General features: G+C 37.9%; 1 protein-coding gene across 1 annotated transcript in view; it reads right to left on the reverse strand.

Annotated features, from left to right (window-relative positions):
• Positions 1 to 22,058, reverse strand: part of GUCY2C (guanylate cyclase 2C) — a 93,169-nt gene that overhangs the window by 35,344 nt on the left and 35,767 nt on the right. Inside the window, exons 11-16 of the mRNA XM_070947197.1 lie at positions 17,289 to 17,370; positions 8,288 to 8,393; positions 6,804 to 6,866; positions 6,352 to 6,423; positions 2,651 to 2,755; positions 989 to 1,075 (exon numbers count right to left, since the gene is read on the reverse strand). Coding sequence (XP_070803298.1) covers positions 989 to 1,075; positions 2,651 to 2,755; positions 6,352 to 6,423; positions 6,804 to 6,866; positions 8,288 to 8,393; positions 17,289 to 17,370 — 515 coding nt within the window. The remainder of the gene's footprint in view (positions 1 to 988; positions 1,076 to 2,650; positions 2,756 to 6,351; positions 6,424 to 6,803; positions 6,867 to 8,287; positions 8,394 to 17,288; positions 17,371 to 22,058) is intronic.

Below are 22,058 nucleotides of genomic sequence, written 5' to 3' on the forward strand. Positions count from 1 at the left end.
GCAGACTTTCATCTGCCCTCTCCCTCTCTTCTACAGTCAGTTGACAAAAGGGCTGTTGACAAGTTCAGGTAAGTAGACTACCCTCTTTTCCTGCCACCATCGCAACCCCCACTTTGTAGTTCATCATAGCTGATCCTCTCTAGCACTCCTGCTGCCAAAATGTAATAAAAGCTTCAGTAATAGTCATTTTGCAAAGGAAAAACTGAACTGCCCAGCGATTGCCAGAACTGCAAAATTTAAGCCTGTTCACTATAGGACCTTCAGTGACCCCACTTCCTGCCCCCCCCCCGGCATGTCTTTGCAAGAACCTAGATAAGATTAGTAAGAGGAGCAATTCCTGTCCCTCTATAAACATAATTTTAAGTTTATAATTTGTCTTTGCATATACACTTTCAGCTATGCAAAAGCTATTGGCTCCAACACATTTCAGGGAAGAAGAATTGTAGGTTTAACCTTTTGCTTAACATGAAATCTTTCACTGATTTACTACCTCACTGAGAATTAAGTCTGGAAATAAAAAGTATTCTGAGAAAATGAATACACTGAAAGATTACTGGAAAAAATTCTAAGTAAGAAACTATGAGCTTCATGATATTTTTAAAAATAAAAATTATTTCCAGGCTCAGCATAACTGGCTACAGAGTAAAGCCTATTTAATGTGAGTTCAGAATGATTTTTTTTCATGCCACTTTTTAGTTCATGATTTTAATTTTATAAATATATTTGTCCTCATTCTCATTCTGTAAGGAAATTTTTATCAGTGAGAAAAATTACTTTTATTTTTTTCTGTACTGAAATGTACTAAGCTTATTGTGGCTCAGCTCTCAAGAAATCTGCTATTTCATAGTCCTGTCATGTTTCTAGTGACAGGACTGGAAAGAAACTTGCACAAGCTGATTTTATATACTGATAGTTAGGACAATATATTAAGCTCCAATCTTATTCTTTTGCTAGATTTTATGATGTAAAACTATCCTCATATACTTACCTTAGCAATGTCATACATGACAGAAATTTTAAACTCCCAGTCCATGAAGGTTCCATCAGGGTAGGAGATTTTATCATTTAAGACATCCTGAGATGAAAACAAAAGAAAGAACTGCTGGTAACAACATTAAAACCAGCTTAATGCTGAAGAAGTTGCTAAAAGTAACAGTCAAACAATATCTTCATTCAGATCAATTAAAATAACACAAAATGATGAACCCTTGCTAAGCAATTCAGGGCAATTGAATAAAGAAAATATTTCCTTCAATAAAAAAGCTATTGAGAAAACTCAATTTTATTTCCAGTTCAATTCAGATATCAGCTTAGTGATTCTGTTTTTCCTGAAGTTATTTTGATCACAGTGGACAGTCCTATTTGAATACAGTGGGTGATGAAACAGAAATAGTTCTCCATGTTTGTATCCTTTTTAAATGGCTGTTGTGGTTAAATATTCAACAGGAGAACAAACTTAACCCCTTTAAGCCAGAGATGGGTTTCAGCAGGTTTTGACCACTTCTGGAGAACCGGTAGTGGAAATTTTGAGTAGTTTGGAGAACCGGCAAATACCACCTCTGACTGACCCATCTATTCTCTGCCCCCCGAGTCCCAGCTGATCAGGAGGAAATGAGGATTTTGCACTAACCTTCCCCTGGAGTGGGGTGGGAATGGAGATTTTACAGTATCTCTCCCCTGCCATGCCCACCAAGCCATGCCCACCAAGCCATGCCACGCCCACCAAGCCACACCCACGGAACCGGTAGTAAACATTTTTGAAACCCACCACTGCTGTAAGCCCTTAGTACCTGCCACCTGTAACAGAACAGATAACTGACTGAGGCGTGTCTGAGAAGTGGGGGGAGGACTATACTTAAAACACAAGTGTAAATTATTGCTTTTCACAATATAGTTAAATTAATTCCAGCTGGAAATTCTGGGAACTATAGTTCTAATACCCTGGAGGACACCAGGGTGGGGAAGATCAGGCTTGCCTTTTCATTACTGGTCTGTCTAAGAGAGCTGAACTTTTATCTTAAATTGAATACTATAGAGTATTTGCGTTGTGGTTAAAAAGAACCTCAGCTTCTATCTGGAATATTTCCTACTTCCTGACATGGAGGAGTGAGCCCTTTTGGTTTCTCCTTATGACTCCTAAAATATCACAAAATCTAGTTCTTAATAGCAGATTAAAATGAGTAAAGTGGTATGTAACAGGTTATAAAAAGATAAGTGCCATCTGGAGCTATTTGATTTGCTTCTGAATTGAAGATGCCAATCAATGTAATCTTCTCTGATGCATTGTGGTGTTATGATGTCCTTTTCTTATTACCTTCCTGTTCTTCATAATTAAAGCAAAATCTAATTAATTCTGAAAGATCTCTAAAGGTACTATTTCTCTTGCAACCACCACGAAACCCTTTTCTGTGTTAGAAATTCTTTGTTTTTCTCTCTTCTTTCTTTGTGTCTCTATGGTAACATGACTGTGGGACATGGGGAGCCTACAGGACAGCACAGTCATTTCATTAACATTTAAACCACCACCACCAAATTAAACGGACTACTATTCTTCTGTAGCGACCCCCTTGACCCTCACTAAAATTTTTCTTTAAGATGAAAGTTAATGTGTCTTGATACAAACTAACCAGTGAGTTATAAATCTGTTTACCCGCAATGAACCCCTTTCACAGTACTCAATTACTCCGTAGATCACTGTGTCCATCTTGACTGTTCCATAGAATTTAGTTAGGTTGTAATAGTCAATTTGAAGGAGCTGGAGAAAAGAATTGCATTTATTAGAAGCGGAGAGTTACATTTTAAAGTAACATACAATACTAGGAATGAAAAGTAAAAAATCCTTCAGTCTTTCCGATGGCATGGAGATACTGTATTTTGTGTTAGGTCTTGTAACTTTTCAATCCTAAGGTGATTAAAATATTTGCAAAAACTGCACAAGATACATATTTTTGGAGATCATTAACCATACCTAGAATGTTAAGTTTATTTTGTGGGTGCTATAAAAAAATGTCTGCCATGCTGAAGGTGCATGGCAAATAATAAAATAATAACTGTTTACTGGAAGGGAAATTAAAGTTGCTGTCCCTCATTCTCTCCTTATCTTAGATTAACTTTTTCTTGCTTCCGGCCAGATGAGTACTTGTATAGTACAGAACTATAGTTAATACATCCCCTACTTTTATTTTCTTGGAATGCCTACAGGGTCTATTTAGGATTCAGAAATATTCTTAGAAATAAAGAAGGGGGGAATTTTTTTTAGCAAGCCAGCTTCCTAGTTAAGCTTTTTTAAAAAAATCTATGTAGAAGAATGGCCGCAAAATGACTTAATACAATTCAGAAACTGAGCTAACTCATAAATGCCTTTAAATGGAGGGTAGAGCCGAGGATTTTGTTCAATATCTGTATGACAAAATCACTCAGATTCGGGAAGATTTGGACTCCGACTGGGTAGTCTCAGGGGGAGAGACAGGGGCAGGTCTTGAGAATGTTATCTGGGATGAGTTTGATCCTGTGACCCCTGAGGACGTGGACAGGATTCTGGGTAGACTGAACGCGACCACTTGTTTATTGGACCCGTGTCCTTCCTGGTTAGTACTGGCTTCCCGGGAAATGACACGAGGCTGGCTCCAGGGGATTATAAACGCTTCGCTGAGTGAGGGTGACTTTCCCGCCGCCTTGAAAGAGGCGGTGGTGAGGCCTCTCCTCAAGAAGCCTTCCCTGGACCCGGCAATGTTGGTAAATTATCGTCCAGTCTCCAATCTTCGCTTTGTTGCGAAGGTTGTTGAGAGTGTGGTCGCGCAACAGCTCCCCCAGCACCTGGATGAAACGACGTATCTGGATCCGTTCCAGTCGGGCTTCAGGCCCGGGTACAGCACGGAAACGGCATTGGTCGCGTTGGTTGATGATCTCTGGAGGGCTCGGGACAGGGGGTGCTCCTCTGTCCTGGTCCTGTTAGATCTCTCAGCGGCTTTTGATACCATCGACCATGGTATCATGCTGCACCGGTTGGAAGAGTTGGGGGTGGGAGGCACTGTGTTGCGGTGGTTCTCCTCCTTTCTCTCTGACCGGTCGCAGTCTGTGTTGACAGGGGGACAGAGGTCGACCCCGAGGCCCCTCATATGTGGGGTGCCGCAAGGGTCGGTCCTCTCGCCTCTCCTGTTCAACATTTATGTGAAGCCGCTGGGCGAGATCATCCGTGGTTTCGGGGTGGAGTACCATCAGTACGCTGACGACACCCAGCTGTACATCTCCACCCCGGATCACCCCAACGATGCCCTTGAAGTGATGTCCCGGTGCCTGGAGGCCGTACGGATCTGGATGGGGAGGAACAGGCTCAGGCTCAACCCATCCAAGACTGAGTGGCTGTGGTTTCCGACGTCCCGATATAGTCAGTTGACGCCATCACTGACTATTGGGGGCGAATCATTGGCCCCCACGGAGAGGGCTCGCAACTTGGGCATCCTCCTGGATTCACGGCTGTCTTTAGAAGAGCACTTGACGGCCGTGACCGGGAGGATTTTTCATCAGGTTCGCCTGATTCGCCAGTTGTGTCCCTTTCTGGATCGGGACTCTTTACGCACGGTCACTCATGCCCTTGTCACCTCCCGCCTGGACTATTGCAACGCTCTCTACATGGGGCTCCCCTTGAGGAACACCCGGAGGCTCCAACTGGCGCAGAGTGCGGCCGCGCGGGTGGTAATGGGAGCGACATGGCGTTCCCATGTAACACCTCTCCTGCGCGAGCTGCACTGGCTCCCGGTGGTCTTCCGGGTGCGCTTCAAGGTTTTGGTTACCACCTTTAAAGCGCTCCATGGCTTAGGACCCGGGTACTTGCGGGACCGCCTACTACCACCAATAGCCTCCCACCGGCCGGTACGCTCCCATAGAGAGGGGCTCCTCCGGGTGCCGTCAGCCAAACAATGCCGACTGGCGGCCCCCAGGGGGAGAGCCTTCTCTGTGGGGGCACCTACTATCTGGAACGAGCTCCCCCCAGAGATACGGAGGATCCCGGATCTGCGCACCTTTCGCCGCGCCTTAAAGACCTTACTATTTCACCAGGCCGGCCTGGCCTAATTTTCCCCCTCTTTTATAAAAGATTTTTAAAATTTTAAATATCTTTTAGTATTTATATATTCAATTTTAAATTGGTTTTAAAAGTTTGGGGTTTTAAATTTGTCGGGGCCAAAATTATTTAATTTGATTTTATTCTATTTTTTAAATTTCGTATTGTATGTGTTTTTATTGTCTGGCTGTGCACCGCCCTGAGTCCTTCGGGAGTAGGGCGGTATAGAAATCTAATAAATAATAATAATAATAATAATAATAAATAGATTTGGCACAGAGTAGAAGTTTAAAGGATTAAAATCAGTAATATAATGACCAAACTGGGGGAAAGTTTTCAAAATTCTCAGCAGTTGCCCCTTAACTGAGGGATGGGAGGCCTATTAGGTTGTCCTGTCCTAAGTGCCTGATGGACCCAGCATGTTGTCAGAGGGTAATTAGTTTGTTCCTAAAGCTCTAATATGCAGCTTCCAATAGGCTAAAAGCTAGGGATGACCTTTGGAGGGCTTGTGATGGGGTGGTGTAACTATCCTGGCTCTCCTGCATCTCTTGGTGACTTTCAGTACCATCATGCAGTTAAAGGTAATGGTTATCGCCTTTAAAGCCCTATATGGCACATTGGCACAAGATCTCGTTATTCTGGGACTACCTCTCCCGAAGAATATCTGCCCATTCCACTAGATCAGGTAAGGTAGTCTGGCTCCAGATCCCTTCCCTGAAATCCTGCCACTTAGTAGGACCTCCGAAGTGTGCTTTTTCCATGGCTGCCCTGTCTTGGGGAACACCCTCTCCTTGGTGGTTTGACAGGCCCCCACCTATTTAGCATTTTAAGATTGGGGATACCTTTTATCAAAATGCTGAGAATGGAATTTAATTTAATTTAATTTAATTTATCGCATTTCTATGCCGCCCAACTCCCAAGGGACTCTCACAAAGGAATGGAATGGAATGGAATGGAATGGAATGGAATGGAATAGAATAGAATAGAATAGAATAGAATAGAATAGAATAGAATAGAATAGAATAGAATAGAATAGAATAGAATAGAGATAATTGAAGTTTGCTGCAGGGCATTCTAAGGAATGATTAAAGGTACAGTGTTTGTATTTTTGTTTGATTGTTTTTCTCTTTTGTTGTTTTATGGTTGTTTTATAGTTATTGGTTTTATTATTCTTATGAGGCATCCTGAGCTGTTTAAGATGGGTGACCATATCAACATTTTAAATTAAAAATAAAAATACATTAAAAAAAGTTGTATTCCAGCATTCCTTAGAATAGTGTGCTGCTTACCTTATTCAGAGCTATTTTCTGTTTCTCTGTAAAATTTCCCTCATTGTGTTTGAAATCCTTCAGGATTATTATCTAGAAAATGAGAGCAATTGGAAGAAAACCATAGCAAAGTCATAACAACCTATCACTAATATCTACAATGTCTAGAGTAATTGTTTATAACAATGATTAAATAGCAAATACATCATATTTTATAGACAAATTGATATTTATGCTAATCAATAACAAGCAAATAATTTTAAAATTTTACACCTGCAGTCCACTTTGTTCATTATTTAGGACTGAGAAGTTGCAAAGGAAGCATTTAGGAAAAAAAATCTATATATTTTAATGCATTCATCTTTACAACAAACTGGGAATATGAACGGCATCATGAAATCTGTCTTGCACAAGAGCATCAGATCATTTTTTAGTGAAGGCAAGTAGAACAAAGAGACTGGGAGTAAGAATACCTTCTTATCGTATTTGCCTTGACGCAGCCTTTGAGCAGTATCCCGCCTTTTGTCTTCATCAATCTGGGAAACAAGAGGACTCCTTTAGAATTCTTACTTAGAATAGTAAGGTCCCTATCCTAATGTGTACTAGGAACTAAAATGCAATACCCTGCTGTTGGAATGTTGTCAGGGGAACAGATTCAAAAATACTTCCCATAACTTGAATATTATTTTGATATTTTATGCATCAAGTGATATTATATAATAAATGCAATTTTTCCTTTATTTCCCATTCTTGTCTCAAGATGGTTTTTTTGTTTTTGTGGAAGAACATAGATCGCATCATACTCAGGTCAGAAGCACTAAGGTGCTTCCAGGTTGAACGGATTAGTCAGCGACATCATCATTGCCCAGGGATGCCCAGCTGGGGGCTCTTTTTATGTCCCCAGCAGAAGCTGGAGCAAAGGACAAGAGCTCACCCCGCCCCCAAAGCAGCACTCGGATCTCAAATGTGGGCTTGCTAACCTCCAACCAGGATCCTAACCACACAAGACGCTGTGCTCGTTAGAAGAATATAGATGGCAATACTTAATGCCTAAAAAAAATCAAAGGCATACCAATTCCTAAGGGGAACACTGTTGTGTAAAGCATAGGGAGCTAATAGATAGTCTTTGTGTCCCACAGATAAAATTAATAGTATTGCAACTTTGAAATTCACTGTCCTTGGAACTATACATAATTCCTGAAAGAGCTGTAACCAGCAAATGGGAGAAAGGGAGGAGAATAAAATTAGATTAGAATTTCAGGTGAAGCTGCAATTAAGAGTTCTTTCGCACAACCTGTTTTTCCAGTGTGAAGTTCCCCACTAACCATTTGTTGAGGACAGGAATGTGTGATGTCATACTCAGTTCAGCCTCCTGCAAAGATAGCTTGTCCCTTCTTGTTCATCTCAAATGAGATAATGCATTGGCCATGAAGTGCATGAACTCTATCCATAGTATTTCATTTCAGTAGAAGCCGTGTTTTTACTCCTACTGGATAATCTAAGTTGTTGCAGCCACATCTCTTTCCCTCTAGTCAATAGTAGCTGCCATTTTGCCCATGCTGACCATATTTGCATATGCATGGGATATTTGTACGTGCCATAGCCATCTGCTGCCCCATTCCCTTGCAAGATTTATTGATTGGCGATACTTGGGAGCTGGGATGAAACTGCAAATGAGGGGAAGAATGATAATATTGGCCACTATCTGTAAACTAATAAATGTTACTGTTTCTATCACATGGGGCAGAGTCTAGTAGAAAAGGGGAATGTCTACTTGCTTTATACAATCATGAGAAAACTGTTAATGCACATATAATAAACTGAGCAGTTAGCCTTATTGTAGAACAGAAGACTTTATAACGAGTGATACTATCTGATGTACCATTGTGAAGAATGTACAGCTTACTTCATATTCTGCAGTGAGAAACTTTTGCCAGACATGGCTGTCACTTCCTACCTTTAGACTAACATGATTTGACTCGTTAGTATTCAATGGTAGTATCTTCTCAGGTGGAATATGGGACCATCTCTTTTGCCGCAATTGATTGGCTCTTCTGTACTTCCTGAAAATTTAAAAGTATGATGGAAACAATTCTGAAAGTATTAGAATCTGGAATTTTAGGAAGATAAAGCTGTATTAACATTTTAACACATTTACACATACATACAACATAGCATCTAATTGGGGAGGGGGAGAGGGAGAGTGGAGAAAGTCCAAATGGAGGATGCTGCATCTTTGCAAGCTTTAGCTATGGAGCCAAGGCAGTCAGATGGATAGCTAAAGCTTGCAAGGATCCAGCATCCTCTATTTTGTTGCACAACTTTTGGAGATGACTTTTGTTTTTCTTTAGTTGAAGGGGGAAAGCTGCAGAAACGTTTTATTTCCTTGCTTACTTCAGTTCCTCCATCCTGACGTCAACATCAAATTTAAAAGGGATAGAGGCTGGAGAGCAGAAGGAGAGATTAGTTTTAACACCTAATTGGGATGTGGGGGAGCGATCAACAAGTGTGTCCCTCCCAGCTTTTTGTAATTTTTTTAAAATTGAAGAAATGTGATTTCCTAGGGGGTGGGGAGGGAGAATTAAGCAAGGGAAAAGTTTGGGGAAGCTTATCCCAAACCTGCCTTTTATGCAACGGCCAGCTTCCCAAAGCCTAGAGAGGCAGGCGAGCTTTGCAGCCTCCCAATGGCCAGTTGATCAGTAGCCATCTGATGGTGCAGAAAGCTCTGAAAAGCTAAGCAACTGGGGCTTTTTTTGCCCCAGAAAGACAGGGCACCTTGGCAGGAGGAAGGACAGAGCCAGAATTAGATAAGGCCCAGTGTTTTCCTTCCCCGTTGTTTCTCGCTGGCAAGATAATCAGCCTGAGGTGGGCCTACATACAGGCTGGGGGATACCTTGAGAGGCCTGAAGCAGGTGGGCTTGTGCCTGAGCAAGGCCTCCCAGGATCTACCCAACCTTAACTTAAGCTTCACTTAACAACCCATGCATTCATTTAAAGAATGCATTGGGGAGATCAGGGATGACATGCTGTTACTTTAGGCAGTTCATTTAACATTGTTCTGACTTTTGACACTAATGGACAGGGTCTATTATGGTCGTAACTTGAGGACTACCCGTTTTCACATTGAGCCTTTGAATTAGCCCTTCATCAAACAAATGGGGAAAAAAATGATGGTATAACTCTATGGGGGGGGGGGGTAATTTTTAATATATTGTTTAAAAATCAATTCATAGCTGCAATTAAAAAGATTAAATAATTTTTGGAGATTCAACCAGAAGCGTCGCGGTGAGACAATTGGGGAATTAATGGGCTCTGATGAGCTCCGCGAAAACCCAGACTGACGAACCGCTGCCAAGGGGTCTTTGGATCAGAACCGTTCTTAGGGATGGGGAAGAAGGAGAGGCACCTTGGAAGACCAAGAGGAACAGGCAAGTTCCTCGAAGGTCAGAGGAATCTCTCCTATTCGGCAGTGGAGGCGGCAGCCATTGCAGCTATCAAGAAACTGGAGCAACCAGACTAAGTATTGAGCAGGAGCAGTGAATGCAATAGAGTTTTTGAAGCCGGGTGAGTGACAGCCAACCCACAGGCGAAATAACAACAACAACAAAAATTATTTTAAAACCTGAAACCCCCAGTGTAAAACTAGCGGCTAACAGGCATGGGGGAAGAAAAGAGGATGTAAGCGGAATTTAAAGGGACAAAAACCCGAAAATAAAATTGATTTTTGAATAAAATTAACTGGAAAATTTTAAGAATTAGAAGAAACAACCCCAAAATTGGCCAAAGGATTGGAAAGAAAATAAATAGATCCTTTCTTGTTGAAGACTAAGAAAAATAAAAAACAATTGGATATTAAGCCCTGCAACAGAAGTGCTTTATACCAAAAAAAAAAAAAAAAGAGGGGAAAAGTATTGTTTAATTTGGACTGGACTATAAAACTGATTTGGTATTTTTAAAGTTAAAAAGAAGAAAAAAGAAGCTAGATTGTTAACAAAGATTGATACAAAATGGACAATTAAGAGAATTGTGGATTCTAGAGAGACATCTTCAGGAGAAAAAAGAGCATTGCAAATTGGAATCTTTGTTTTGGAAAACTTTGAACTATATCAGCGATAATAGCCATGAAAACTTTTGGGGAGGATTGCTTTGTCTGCAAGCGGCAGAAAAAATGGGGAAGAAAAAATGGAACTTTTAAATTTGGAACAATGCTAATATAGAAAGAATAAAATGGTGCAGGAAATTAGAGAAATGATGGAAATAATGTATTTGTCGTGGAAAGCGGAAATAAGAGGAATAATTACAATGTTACACGGAGAATCAAAACTTGAGGATCCAAAAACTGAGAGAGAGCATGTTCAAGCTGACAAGGAAACAAAAATGGAGAAGCAAGACACAGAGACTGAAAACAAAGAAGAAGATAAAGACAATGAGATTAATTTTGGAAAACTTATTGAATATATGGATAGTAATAATAAAAAGGAGGTTTTTAGAGATTACATTGGGATTAACAATGGAAAAAACAGAAAAGGCAGAAAGAGACAAAGAAGGAGAGAAGGGAGAAATAGAAAGAACACAAAAGATAGACTTCCGGCAGTGACGTAGGGTCATGGCGGCACAGGAGAGAAGCGCTCTCTTTCTGGTGTCGGATTTCTGAGCTTTTGGTGCCTTTTTGGCGAAGACTGATCTTGGAGAGATCGGGGATAAGGAAGGAAAGCTTCGGGGAAGGCGAGGAGAGGTGCAATCTCCCACCATACCGCGAAGATCCCTCATTCTAGGCTCGGGAGAAGCCAGCTGGTGCGATGAGCGCAGCTGGCCCGGAGGCCCGACGAGCCGATTGAGACCATCGGGAGCAGAGGAGTAAGTACAGTGCAAGATCGTGGAGGGTGAGCAGAAAACAAGAATCAATAATTTGGAATAATTTGGCGCAAATCGAGGAGAGAGTATTTTTCCGGAGAGGTAGCGTGAAAAGAGAAGACCTCAGAGCATAAAGGGGCAGCAACCATAGAGGCGAGCAGAAAGGAAGAGGACGGAACATAGACCAGCAGAGAAAGAATAAAGAAACACTAAAACAGTGAAAACGAAGGTGAGAAGAAGTGGATTTAAACTGCGGAAATTTGAAGAAGAATAGACATTCTTTGTATCTTCCTTTTTTGGCTGCCCTAACAGAAGGAGAGAGGTAGTTTGGCAAAGTAAAAACTGCAGACTATGACTGTGCAGATTAGAGGTCGCCATATTGAAACAGGAAAAGACTCCAGCGTAAAAAAAAGAGAGACTTGCCTTTTCCTTCGTTGAAAATATAACAAACAAGACTTATAGAATATTTGAAAATATATTGCTCATATATAGTCCTCTTTATTTAGACATAGATAGATAATTGTTACTGATCGTTATAGATAAAATAGATAATTGTTACTGATATTTATTGGAATTAATTAATTAAGGATTATAGTGAAATTTGTTCATAATTTAAGTACTATAAGCATTATAATTATTAACTATTGAATACTAAATATTAAGTATTAAGAATTGATCAATTGAATAAGTCTTTGATTATTTAAGCTGCATATTTATATATATATTTATACTTGTATTAATATTTATACTGCTATTTTATATTATATTTATTTTTAAATTTCTGCTACATTTTTACCGAGTATTTTATAGAGATAATTAATTATTTAAAGGAATTTACTTAAAGGAAAGAGATTAAGTGATTGAGAGATTATTGAATTGAATTTTTACGAGAGAAAAGAAAAGAGAGAGAAAGAAATTATACAAAATTTGGATGGTGATTTGGGAGAAAGTTGATAAATTATTAGTGGAACAATATAGAATTTTGAAAGAGATGATGAGTACTACCACAACAACGTTGAAGACAGGGAAGAAGATAACATCAATCTTAGCAGGAACATCGGCCTCCCCAGTGTCACAGAAAACTTTGGAGGGAATGTTTGCATCAGAGAAGCAACCCAGCACACCCAATATGCCAACAATGCAAGCCACGTTAATAACCATCCAAGAAACCATGGCCAAAATGCAAGAATGCATGACCAGAAACCACGAGCAATCCAGAAAAGATATGGACGAGGTAAAGAGAGAAGTTAAGAATGACATCCAAAAGATTGATGGAAAAATGGATTTGATACAAGAAATTATCCAAAAAAATGACCAAAGGATAAAAGAAATAAAACAAAAAACTGAATTGACAGAAGAAAAACTAGAAGCACTGGATACAAAAATGACTAGACTAAACAAGGAACTTGAGAACACAGTGGCGCAGCTGGAAATGGAAAAAGCGGCATTTTATCTGCATTTCCAAAATGTAGTGGAAGAGAGGGAGGAAGATTTGACGATGATAATGGCGGAGATGATAGCTGTGTCGCTCCAAAGAGAAAAGGACGAAATAATAAATGAACTAGATGAAGTGTACCGGGTTCATACAAATTACGCCCGACAAAATAAACTTCCCCGGGAGGTACACATAAGATTCGTAAGAAGAAAGGTGAGGGATATTGTATACAAAATAACAAAGGACGAACCTATGTTCTATAGGAATAAAGAAATAATTACTCTGAAACAAATTCCCAAAAGGATAAGAGACTTGCGAAAATATTATTGGTTCCTGGCCACATTGCTAAATAGGAGATATATACCCTTTAGATGGACAACGCCGGAAGGAACGTTAGTAACGTGGCAGGGAAAGAAAATAAAGGTGGATTCGCAGAGTAAGGCAAGGGAACTATATGACCAAATGACAGGCAGCGAGGCAACAAATGGTAGTAAAGAAGAGGGAGGAAGGAATACCAAAGGAAAACAGAGGCAGGAACGTGAAAGAACTCCCCCACAAGGAGGAAAAGAAGACGAAGGAGAGTCGCAGGAAGAAGGAGGAGTGCAAACAAGAGGCAAAAAAAAGGAACAAGAAGAAACAAAGAAGAAACAACAGGAAAGTCAGTAAAAAATGGAAAGAACTCTAAAAATCCTATCAGTGAATATAAATGGACTCAACTCGCCATCCAAACGACACCAAATTTTCAAAAAAAAATTGAAACAAAAATCAGATATAGTGTGCCTCCAGGAGGTACACATAAGAAAACAAGACATAAAATACGTACAATATAAGAAATTAGGTACAGCATATTCATCTTTGGCAGAAGAGAAAAAAAGAGTAGTGATATATATTAAGGAAGGAACAGATAGCAATATAAGATATGTGGATACTGAAAGTAGAATAGTGATGATAGAGTTAAAACTTGACTACAAAAATATATTGTTGGTAGTAATATATGCCCCAAACAACAAACAATTAGAATTATATAAAAAAGTGCATGAGAAAATTATGGATCAAAAAATGGAAAATGTATGTCTGATTGGAGACTTCAACGCTATTTTAGATGTAAGAAAAGATTATAAATGTGGCCAGCAAAATAAAAATAAGAAAAATGTATTGCCCAGAACTTTTATAGATATGGTGGAAGAGCTAAATATGATAGATAGCTGGAGATTCTATAATCCCAAAATTAAAAATTTTACATATTATTCAAATCCACATAAGTCCTGGTCTAGGTTGGACATGGCATGGGTATCCAGTATGTTAATGATGGAAATAGAAGCGGTAGAAATCCTACCAAATGATTGGGCTGACCACAACCCAATAATGATGACGTGGAAGGGGCAGCAGAGAAAGAAAAATAGATGGACAATGAATATACAGTTAATAAAAGAAAAAGAATATAAGAAATACATGGAAAAGGAGTTAGAATTGTTTTACAAGGAAAATACAAAACAACACACCTCCCTACAAAACTTATGGGACACAACTAAGGCGTATGTAAGAGGCCTTACAATAGCATATAATGCAAAATGGAGAAAAGAGAGAGAGAAAAAGAATATAATAAATTACGAGAAGAAATTCAAAATTGGGAATGTAAATTGCAAGGAAAACCAGGGGATGAACAAATAAGGGTAAATTGTATAGCGGCAAAACACAAGCTGAATATATTAGAACAAGGGAAATATGCAATGACTTTAAAATATATAAGGCAGAATTACTTCGAACACGCAAATAAACCAGGGAGGTGGTTGGCGTATAGGCTGAGGAAGGAAAGGGAAAAAAAGACAATTCAGAAGCTACAAGATGATGAGGGAAGGATCCAACAGACCTTAGAGAAGAAAAAGGAGATAATAGTCCAATATTATCAAAAACTTTATGAGAAGGACATAGTAACAATGGAGGAAATTGAACAGTATCTAAAAGGAGAAGGAGTGCAAATACTAACAGAGGAAGAAAAAGAACTATTAGATAAGGAGATTACGATAGGGGAATTAAAAGAAGCGCTGAAGAGACAGAAAAATAACAAAACTCCGGGGACCGATGGTCTACCAACGGAGTTTTATAAAACATTTGGAGAATTATTAAATGGAATATTATTAGAAATATATAACGAAGCGCTGATGGAGGCAAAATTACCAAATTCATGGAAAGAAGCGTATATCTCCCTAATACCAAAAGAGGGGGCAGATACCACATTAATAAAAAACTATAGGCCTATTTCTTTGTTGAATACCGATTACAAAGTTTTCATGAGTATAATTGCTAATAGGTTGAAAAAAATATTACACAACAAAATATATCAGGACCAAAACGGTTTCTTGCCCACAAGACAGATAAAAAATAATTTAAGGATGGTAATGGATGTTTTGGAATATTACGAGGTGTATCCAGAGAGACAGGTGGCCCTGATCTTTCTGGATGCACAAAAAGCATTCGATCAAGTAAATTGGCAATTTATGAAACAACAAATTAAAACTATGAATTTTGGAGAGAAATTTACAAAAATGATAACATCAACATATCAGAACCAAAAAGCATGTATTTTGATAAACGGGGATCCAACAAAATTTTTTGGAATAAATAAAGGAGTAAGGCAGGGATGCCCGCTGTCACCCCTACTTTTTATTTTAACTTTGGAAAACCTGCTAATTAGAATTAGGGCAAACAAAGATTAAAGATTAAGAGAGAGGAGTACAAGGTCCAAGCTTTTGCGGACGACCTGGTCTTCTTCATAGAAGATCCAACAGAAACAACCCCGAAATTATTTAAAAAGATTGAAAAATTTGGAAATGGACAAATTAACTTCAGAGTTACAGGATAAGGAAGACTCAAAATATTTTACAATATGGAATAAATGGTACCAGTGGATAAATCAGAGGAGGGGAAATGGGTAGAGATGAAATTTAGAAGAAATCAATACAATTAAAAACTGCACTGTCAGATAGATAGAAAATGAAATATGTCACTGTAGGTTTGTATATATGTATATATAATAATAGAAATTAGTTAGTAGGTGAGTTTGTTTGTTTGTTTTGTTTTTTAAAAAAAGAAAAAGAAAGAACACAAAAAACTTAAATGATTACACTGGGATTAACAGTGAAAAGAAAAAAAAGAGGGGAAAAGGATGGGAAACAACAGGAAATGCAGGGCAAAATAGAAGAGTTCAGATTTGTGAAACACAGAATGATTACACTGGGATAAACAGTGGGATAAATAATGGGGAAGTAAGAAAAGGAGAAAAGAGATGGGAAACAATGGGAAATTTAGGGAAAAAGGGGAGAGCTCAAGATTTCAAAGTACAAAAGAAAAAAAGGGGAAAGAAAAAGGTAAAAATAAAAATGGGAAGGGAGAAAAAAATGAAAGAGAAAGATGCTATATGTATTTAGAATTGAAATATGAATTGTAATAAAAAAAATGGGAAACCATATGATTGCAAAAATGAAATGAATAATAATTGGAATATTTGTATTGTATCTTTGAAACTTAGATAATGATAAGCTTTGTTTTTTTATTTCATTTTTTTAAAAGAAATATGAATAAGTTTAAATTGTAACAATCGGAATACCTTTAATGGTATATGGTGTTGAAAGTAGAAAGGATTAAGTTGTGGCTTGGATAACAGCTAGAATACTTTAAAGTTAACTAGAGAAACTGTAATGGTTGGAATATTTTTAATTCTTTAATTCCATAATATGAAGAAAGTAGAAATGATTAATTGTAATAATTGAAATACTTCCAAATGTATATTATGTTGAAAGCAGAATTGGCTACAATTAATTGATTTGTAAGGAATTGGATTACATGGAAATAACTGGAATATTCATGTTAATATTGATTAATATAAAAAGAAAAAAAGATAGTTATATAATTAACTGATCCAACTAAAATGTTGGATTTGTATTAGCAAAGGAAATGTATGTTATAAAATAAGAGGATTTATTATAATCATAAGAAGTAAACTGCTGTAATATTACATAACTAACCAAGGTGAGGAAAGATACACAAATAAATGACAATGGGAAGGGATATAATATAGATTAGAAGGGAAAAACTGAATTTAATTAAGATTAGAGATGAAATGAAGGGTAATATTGGTTCTTAAAAAATAGATGAGAAATGAATATGGCAAAAAGGAAATGTAGAAATTGTAAATTTAAATTGAAATGACTAAATACTGTCTAAATTTGTGAACTGACAAAATACTCTGTTCAAAGAAAATATATTGTATGTTTGTATGTGTGTTTGTTTAAAAAAATTAAAAAAACTTGACAAAAAAAAGATTAAATAATTTTTGTTATTTTGACTGAGGTTTATTTTTCTTGCTTTATGTTGGATTTGTATTTTTCCTTTTGTTTTCTTTTTATTATGCATCATAACAAGAAAAATAATAAAAGACAAGTAAGTAAGCAATTATAAATTTGAATCTTGTCCAAATAAAGAAAAAGAGTGATGGGATTTATGCAGTCTAGATATTTGTGTGGAGTAATTTTTTTGCAGAAGGAAGACTTGAAAGAAGCTAAAGGTATTTGTGGGCTGATGCTGGCCTTCCCAGTCTGAGGTCATTCAGATGTGTTGGACTATAAATTCCCTATTTTTAGCCCAAGGAGGACAATGTATACAATCATACCTCAGCACGAACAAAGCAATTATCAGAACTAGCACCACAATTGCAGTAAGTGTGAAAACAGCTATGGTCAGGACGTTGGGACCTATAAAAAAAAAAAAAAGAGGAATGGGTAAACCAAGATCCTTAAAAAGCAGTTTGAAAGGTAAATCATAGTATAACAAAATAAACTTGTATTACTGTACACAGCGTGTACAACAAAATAGTAAATTTTACACAACGACCATTTTTGAGCCACTGTTTTGAAAGTACTGTAATGAATCCAGTCCTCCAAGAAATTAGTATCAATATCTCACCATCAGAGATTTAGGAAGCAAACTCTCAAACTGATACTTTATCAGAAAAAAAAATGTTTGGCCTCCAGTACTCCTGGATTTGTAGTGACATACATATTTTGTCATAAATGGTTTGGTTTGGTTTTGTCCTATTATCTACCCTAAATGATTGCAAGGTTGATTTTTTATATATTATGTCAGTCTTGTTTTTTTTGTTTTTTTTTTAATTTGATTTATATGCCGCCCTTCTCCGGAGACTCAGGGCGGCTTACAATGTGCTCAGCAATAGCCTTCATCCTTTTGTATATTTATACAAAGTCAGCTTATTGCCCCCACAAACTGGGTCCTCATTTCACCTACCTTAGAAAGGATGGAAGGCTGAGTCAACCTTGAGCCTTGGAGAGATTCGAACCAGCAGAAATTGCAGGCAGCTGTGTTAATAACAGGGTTCATTAACCACTGTACCATCAAGGCTCTTCTTAAAGAGAAACCATGGTTTGTTAAAACAAGAACTAAACAAGGAGCTAAATTCCTTTTCTCCCTGCTCCCCTCCCCAGACCTCTTTCCTAGGGATGGATCTGCAGAGAGAAAAGGATTTTAGCTCTGTGCCTTTTCTCCCTCAGCCCCAGAGCTGCTCCACCAGTATGGAAAGGCAGGGAGAAAAAGATTTTAGCTCCATGCCTATTTGAATTTTCAGCCTGCTTGGTCCTTGTCTCTCCATTTCTGCACCCCTGCACCAGGGGTGGGTTCTACTTACCTTTACTACCGGTTCACAACGGGATCGCGCATGCGCAGATCGCCGATGATGAAATCCGGGGCGGTGGGCGGAGCCTCCAGCCAGTTTTACTACCGGTTCTTGAGGGAATCCATTCACTTAACAACTCTTGAGATCATTTCAAACTGAAACTGGCAGTGCTGGGATCATGGTTATTGAGTGAAGTGGTCATGTGATGTCTCACATAACGACTGCTTTGCCCAATAACCAAGACTACAATCCCAACTGCGCAATTAGGGAAAGCCTACATCTAGTTACTTGTTCCAGTTTTGAGAAAGAGGAAAGGAATGGATCATTATCAACACTATAATGATTCTATGCTAAATTCTTTTGGGAAGTTTTTGCATTTATTACTACTTTGACAGCTCTTGACATTTACTTATTTTGCTTTGATACATCTATCCAATTCATCTACCTTTTCAACTACAAATCAGCCTTATTTTCTTAATTCTGTGGCAAGGTCAAACTTGTCAGAACATCTGGGCTGGCTGTTCCTACCAGAAAAGCAGGATGTTAGGTCAACAATAAATAGAGCACTTAACATGCTCATATACTTGGCAGGTTACAAAAATCTTGCCTGCCCTGCACCCTAAGCTGAATGACAGGGGGTTAAATACCTCCCAGCACATTTTAAATAAAATTAGAAGCTCACATTTAGAATATAGAATAGCAAGGTCATATATTTCTGGTATGCTGCTGCCCCCTAGTGGCTATAAGTATTCCAATGGGAAAAATCTGGATGCCTTCCCACCTGATTTTCTTCCCAATTTAAGATGTAATCAGAATATTAAATAGCAGGCATTATTATTATATTAGTTTTGTGAATTTCTGATCAAGTGGGGAAATGAATTATATAAGGCGGCAAACAACATATTATATTTTCAGGATATTGATGGAGAGATTTTTCTTTTATTTTCTGCACTGAATCTTATAACTGTTTAAATAAACTTTTTCTTTTTTGAGAAAAATGCTATAAGCAGTGCAATGAGAGACAGAACAGCAGTCTATGGAGCCACAATACTTAATGTCACAATTTAATTTGGCTATAGATAGAACATTTTATTGGTACTATACCTTAGGAAATATATACCAGAAATCCTTTGGGAATGCTTTTCTGAACAAGATTTTAAAAAAAAGAAAGAACAGTACTGGTATTATACTGAAACTATGTAAGAGTTTGAAAGCGGCATATCAGCTATTGGATAACATTTGCAGTCTGTTCTCAGTCTGCATCCAAAATGCCCCATATTTATCAGAATCTTGGCATTTATTGATATACCATATTTTTCCCAGAAAGGGTACATTAAATATGATAGATCTGTCATATTTATAAGGACGACAATAAAACCTGGTATGGGAAATGAGAGGACCTTTCCATACCTAATGGAAATTATAGCATGCAAGATTAAAGTTTAACAGGAATCAGGAGTAAAACAAACAATTGGAAAATCCCTACCCACCTCGATACAATTTTGATAACTTCCTGAGCTAAATAAATAGCTTTCTGTTTATTGAGTCCTCTGTGTAAGGCCTTTTAATAATCTGCTAGGCTCCAGATGTGTGAGTTTAACACAATTGGAGAACTGTAATTTGGGGAAGACTAAGCTAATACTGTAAGTCAACTATCAGTTACTCCTACTGCTGACATATAGAGAGGTGGGGGGGATTGGGGGTCAAAGCAGTGAGTTTGTATCATTCCCTCTGGCACACGTAACTTTGAGAGCCATTCTAGGATACTGTAACATCTGCAATTAGGAGGATAGGAAAGACTATATACAATTTTATAAACTCTGCACATTCATTCATTACCTGTTGGGAAATTTATTGAGTAGATCAAGATCACTTCTCTTTTAACACTAGATAATATGACTCACAATTATGCTAAGAAGTTAATGTGTTTTATCAGCCTTGCCTGTTATTCCATAATAGCACAACAAATGATCATTTGTTGTGGTGCAGCCGCACTGATTATGATGAGGGATCTATAATCCTTTCCATATGGGGGCACATTTAGAATTTTGAGAATATACTGTGTACAAATGTATTCTAGCTTTTAAGAATATTATTTGACATCCTATAAAATTCTGGAATGGCTTTAATTAGAAATTAGGGCAAAATATTAAAAGGTTTTACAATATCAGTTCCAAGTTTGAAAAGCTATAAAATATACCCAGCAAGAGATGTTAACCATTTGTTATCAAATACATTATTTGTGTTGTTTCCTGTATCTTGAGTGTCTGAAAATTAATTTCCAGTTCAAAATACTCTTTGTAGATCTCATAGAATGGATAATATTTGATCTTGTGACCATCCTAACCTTTCAAACTTATTTCTCAAGGTCAACATGTTCAAGGTCAGCTATGTTTCCATAGCAACAACTCTTTGTTTAATAAGCAGGGTTTTTTTCTTCAACCTGGGAGGATAAAAGAAGGAGTGGCAAACATAGGAAAATTATTTCTTCATCCAGGAATAAGCCAACTGCTATGAGCTCTTGATCATGCAGAAAGGGGATACTTACAGGTCAAACCAAATAAATCATTGCAATGCCTGAAAAAGTTATATGATGATACAATGTTTTGTATTTGATATTTATATTTGATTAATTATAAATTGCTTTGGAACTGAGGTTGGCATTCAAAACAGAAAAACATTTTTATGAGAATATACCTATATATCTTAAGTCAGGGGTCCCCAACCTTGGCAACTTTAAGCCTGGAGGACTTCAACTCCCAGAATTTCCCAGCCAGCTTTGCTGGAGAATTTTGGAAGTTGAAGTCCTCCAGGCTTAAAGTTGCCAAGGTTGGAGACCTCTGATCTAAGTCATTTTATTATCCTATTGATGCATATTTCATTGACTTTGTTCTCATATAACAGTGAACCTTTGTTTTTAACTGTGATTGGTTGAAATCAACAAAGTAATTATGTCTTGTTGGATCAATTCCTGGTTTCTTCCATTTTATCTATACTTGTTTTGCACATCTATAATTGGTTGAGATTATAGGAGAAAAATAACAAATCAGTAATTCAGAAAACCAAAAAGAATTGATTCCTGCTTGCAATTTATACTGTAGCATGTAAGGAACATAACCTTGTTTGAAATGCAGGTAGTCCTTGTTTAGTAACCACAACTGTGACTGGCAACTTGGTCATTAAGCAAAGCAGTTAATGAACCTGCAACTGTTCTTACTTCCGCCATCCCTTGCTTTACAGACCTGCAAAGGCTGTAAACGAGAGGATTAGTTGCAAAGTTGCTTTCTCATCACTGTTGTAACTGCAAATGGTCGTTAAATGAGGCAAACACCAAACAAAGACTAGCTGTATGCAGAAACTGTTACCTAGGCAAAGGGGCTGATACATTTTCAATAAGATAATGTTCAGAAGTGGCTCAAACAGATACATACATTCTCAACACACATTATGAATTATGGCAATTGCAAATGACTGATTCCATTTGTAGATATCTTTCTTAAGAATTACTGTACTTTTCACTCCATAAGACACACCTGACCATAAGACGCAACTAGGTTTAGAGGAGGAAAACAAGAAAGAAAATATCAGGCGGAGCCTGAGAGGACACAGATAGGTGTCCTCTCATGTGCCAGCTCTGCCTATTGACTCCTGCAGAAGAGGCAGGGTTCAGCACTGTAAAAGGACTCCGCCACCACGGCCCGGCTGCTATTCACCAAAGGACCGGCACTATTTTTGGGGTGGTGGTGGTGGAAG

The sequence above is a fragment of the Pituophis catenifer genome, unplaced genomic scaffold, assembly GCF_029215685.1.
Source record: "Pituophis catenifer annectens isolate HBS135680 unplaced genomic scaffold, rPitCat1.0.hap2 SCAF_7, whole genome shotgun sequence".
Lineage (NCBI taxonomy): Eukaryota > Metazoa > Chordata > Lepidosauria > Squamata > Colubridae > Pituophis > Pituophis catenifer.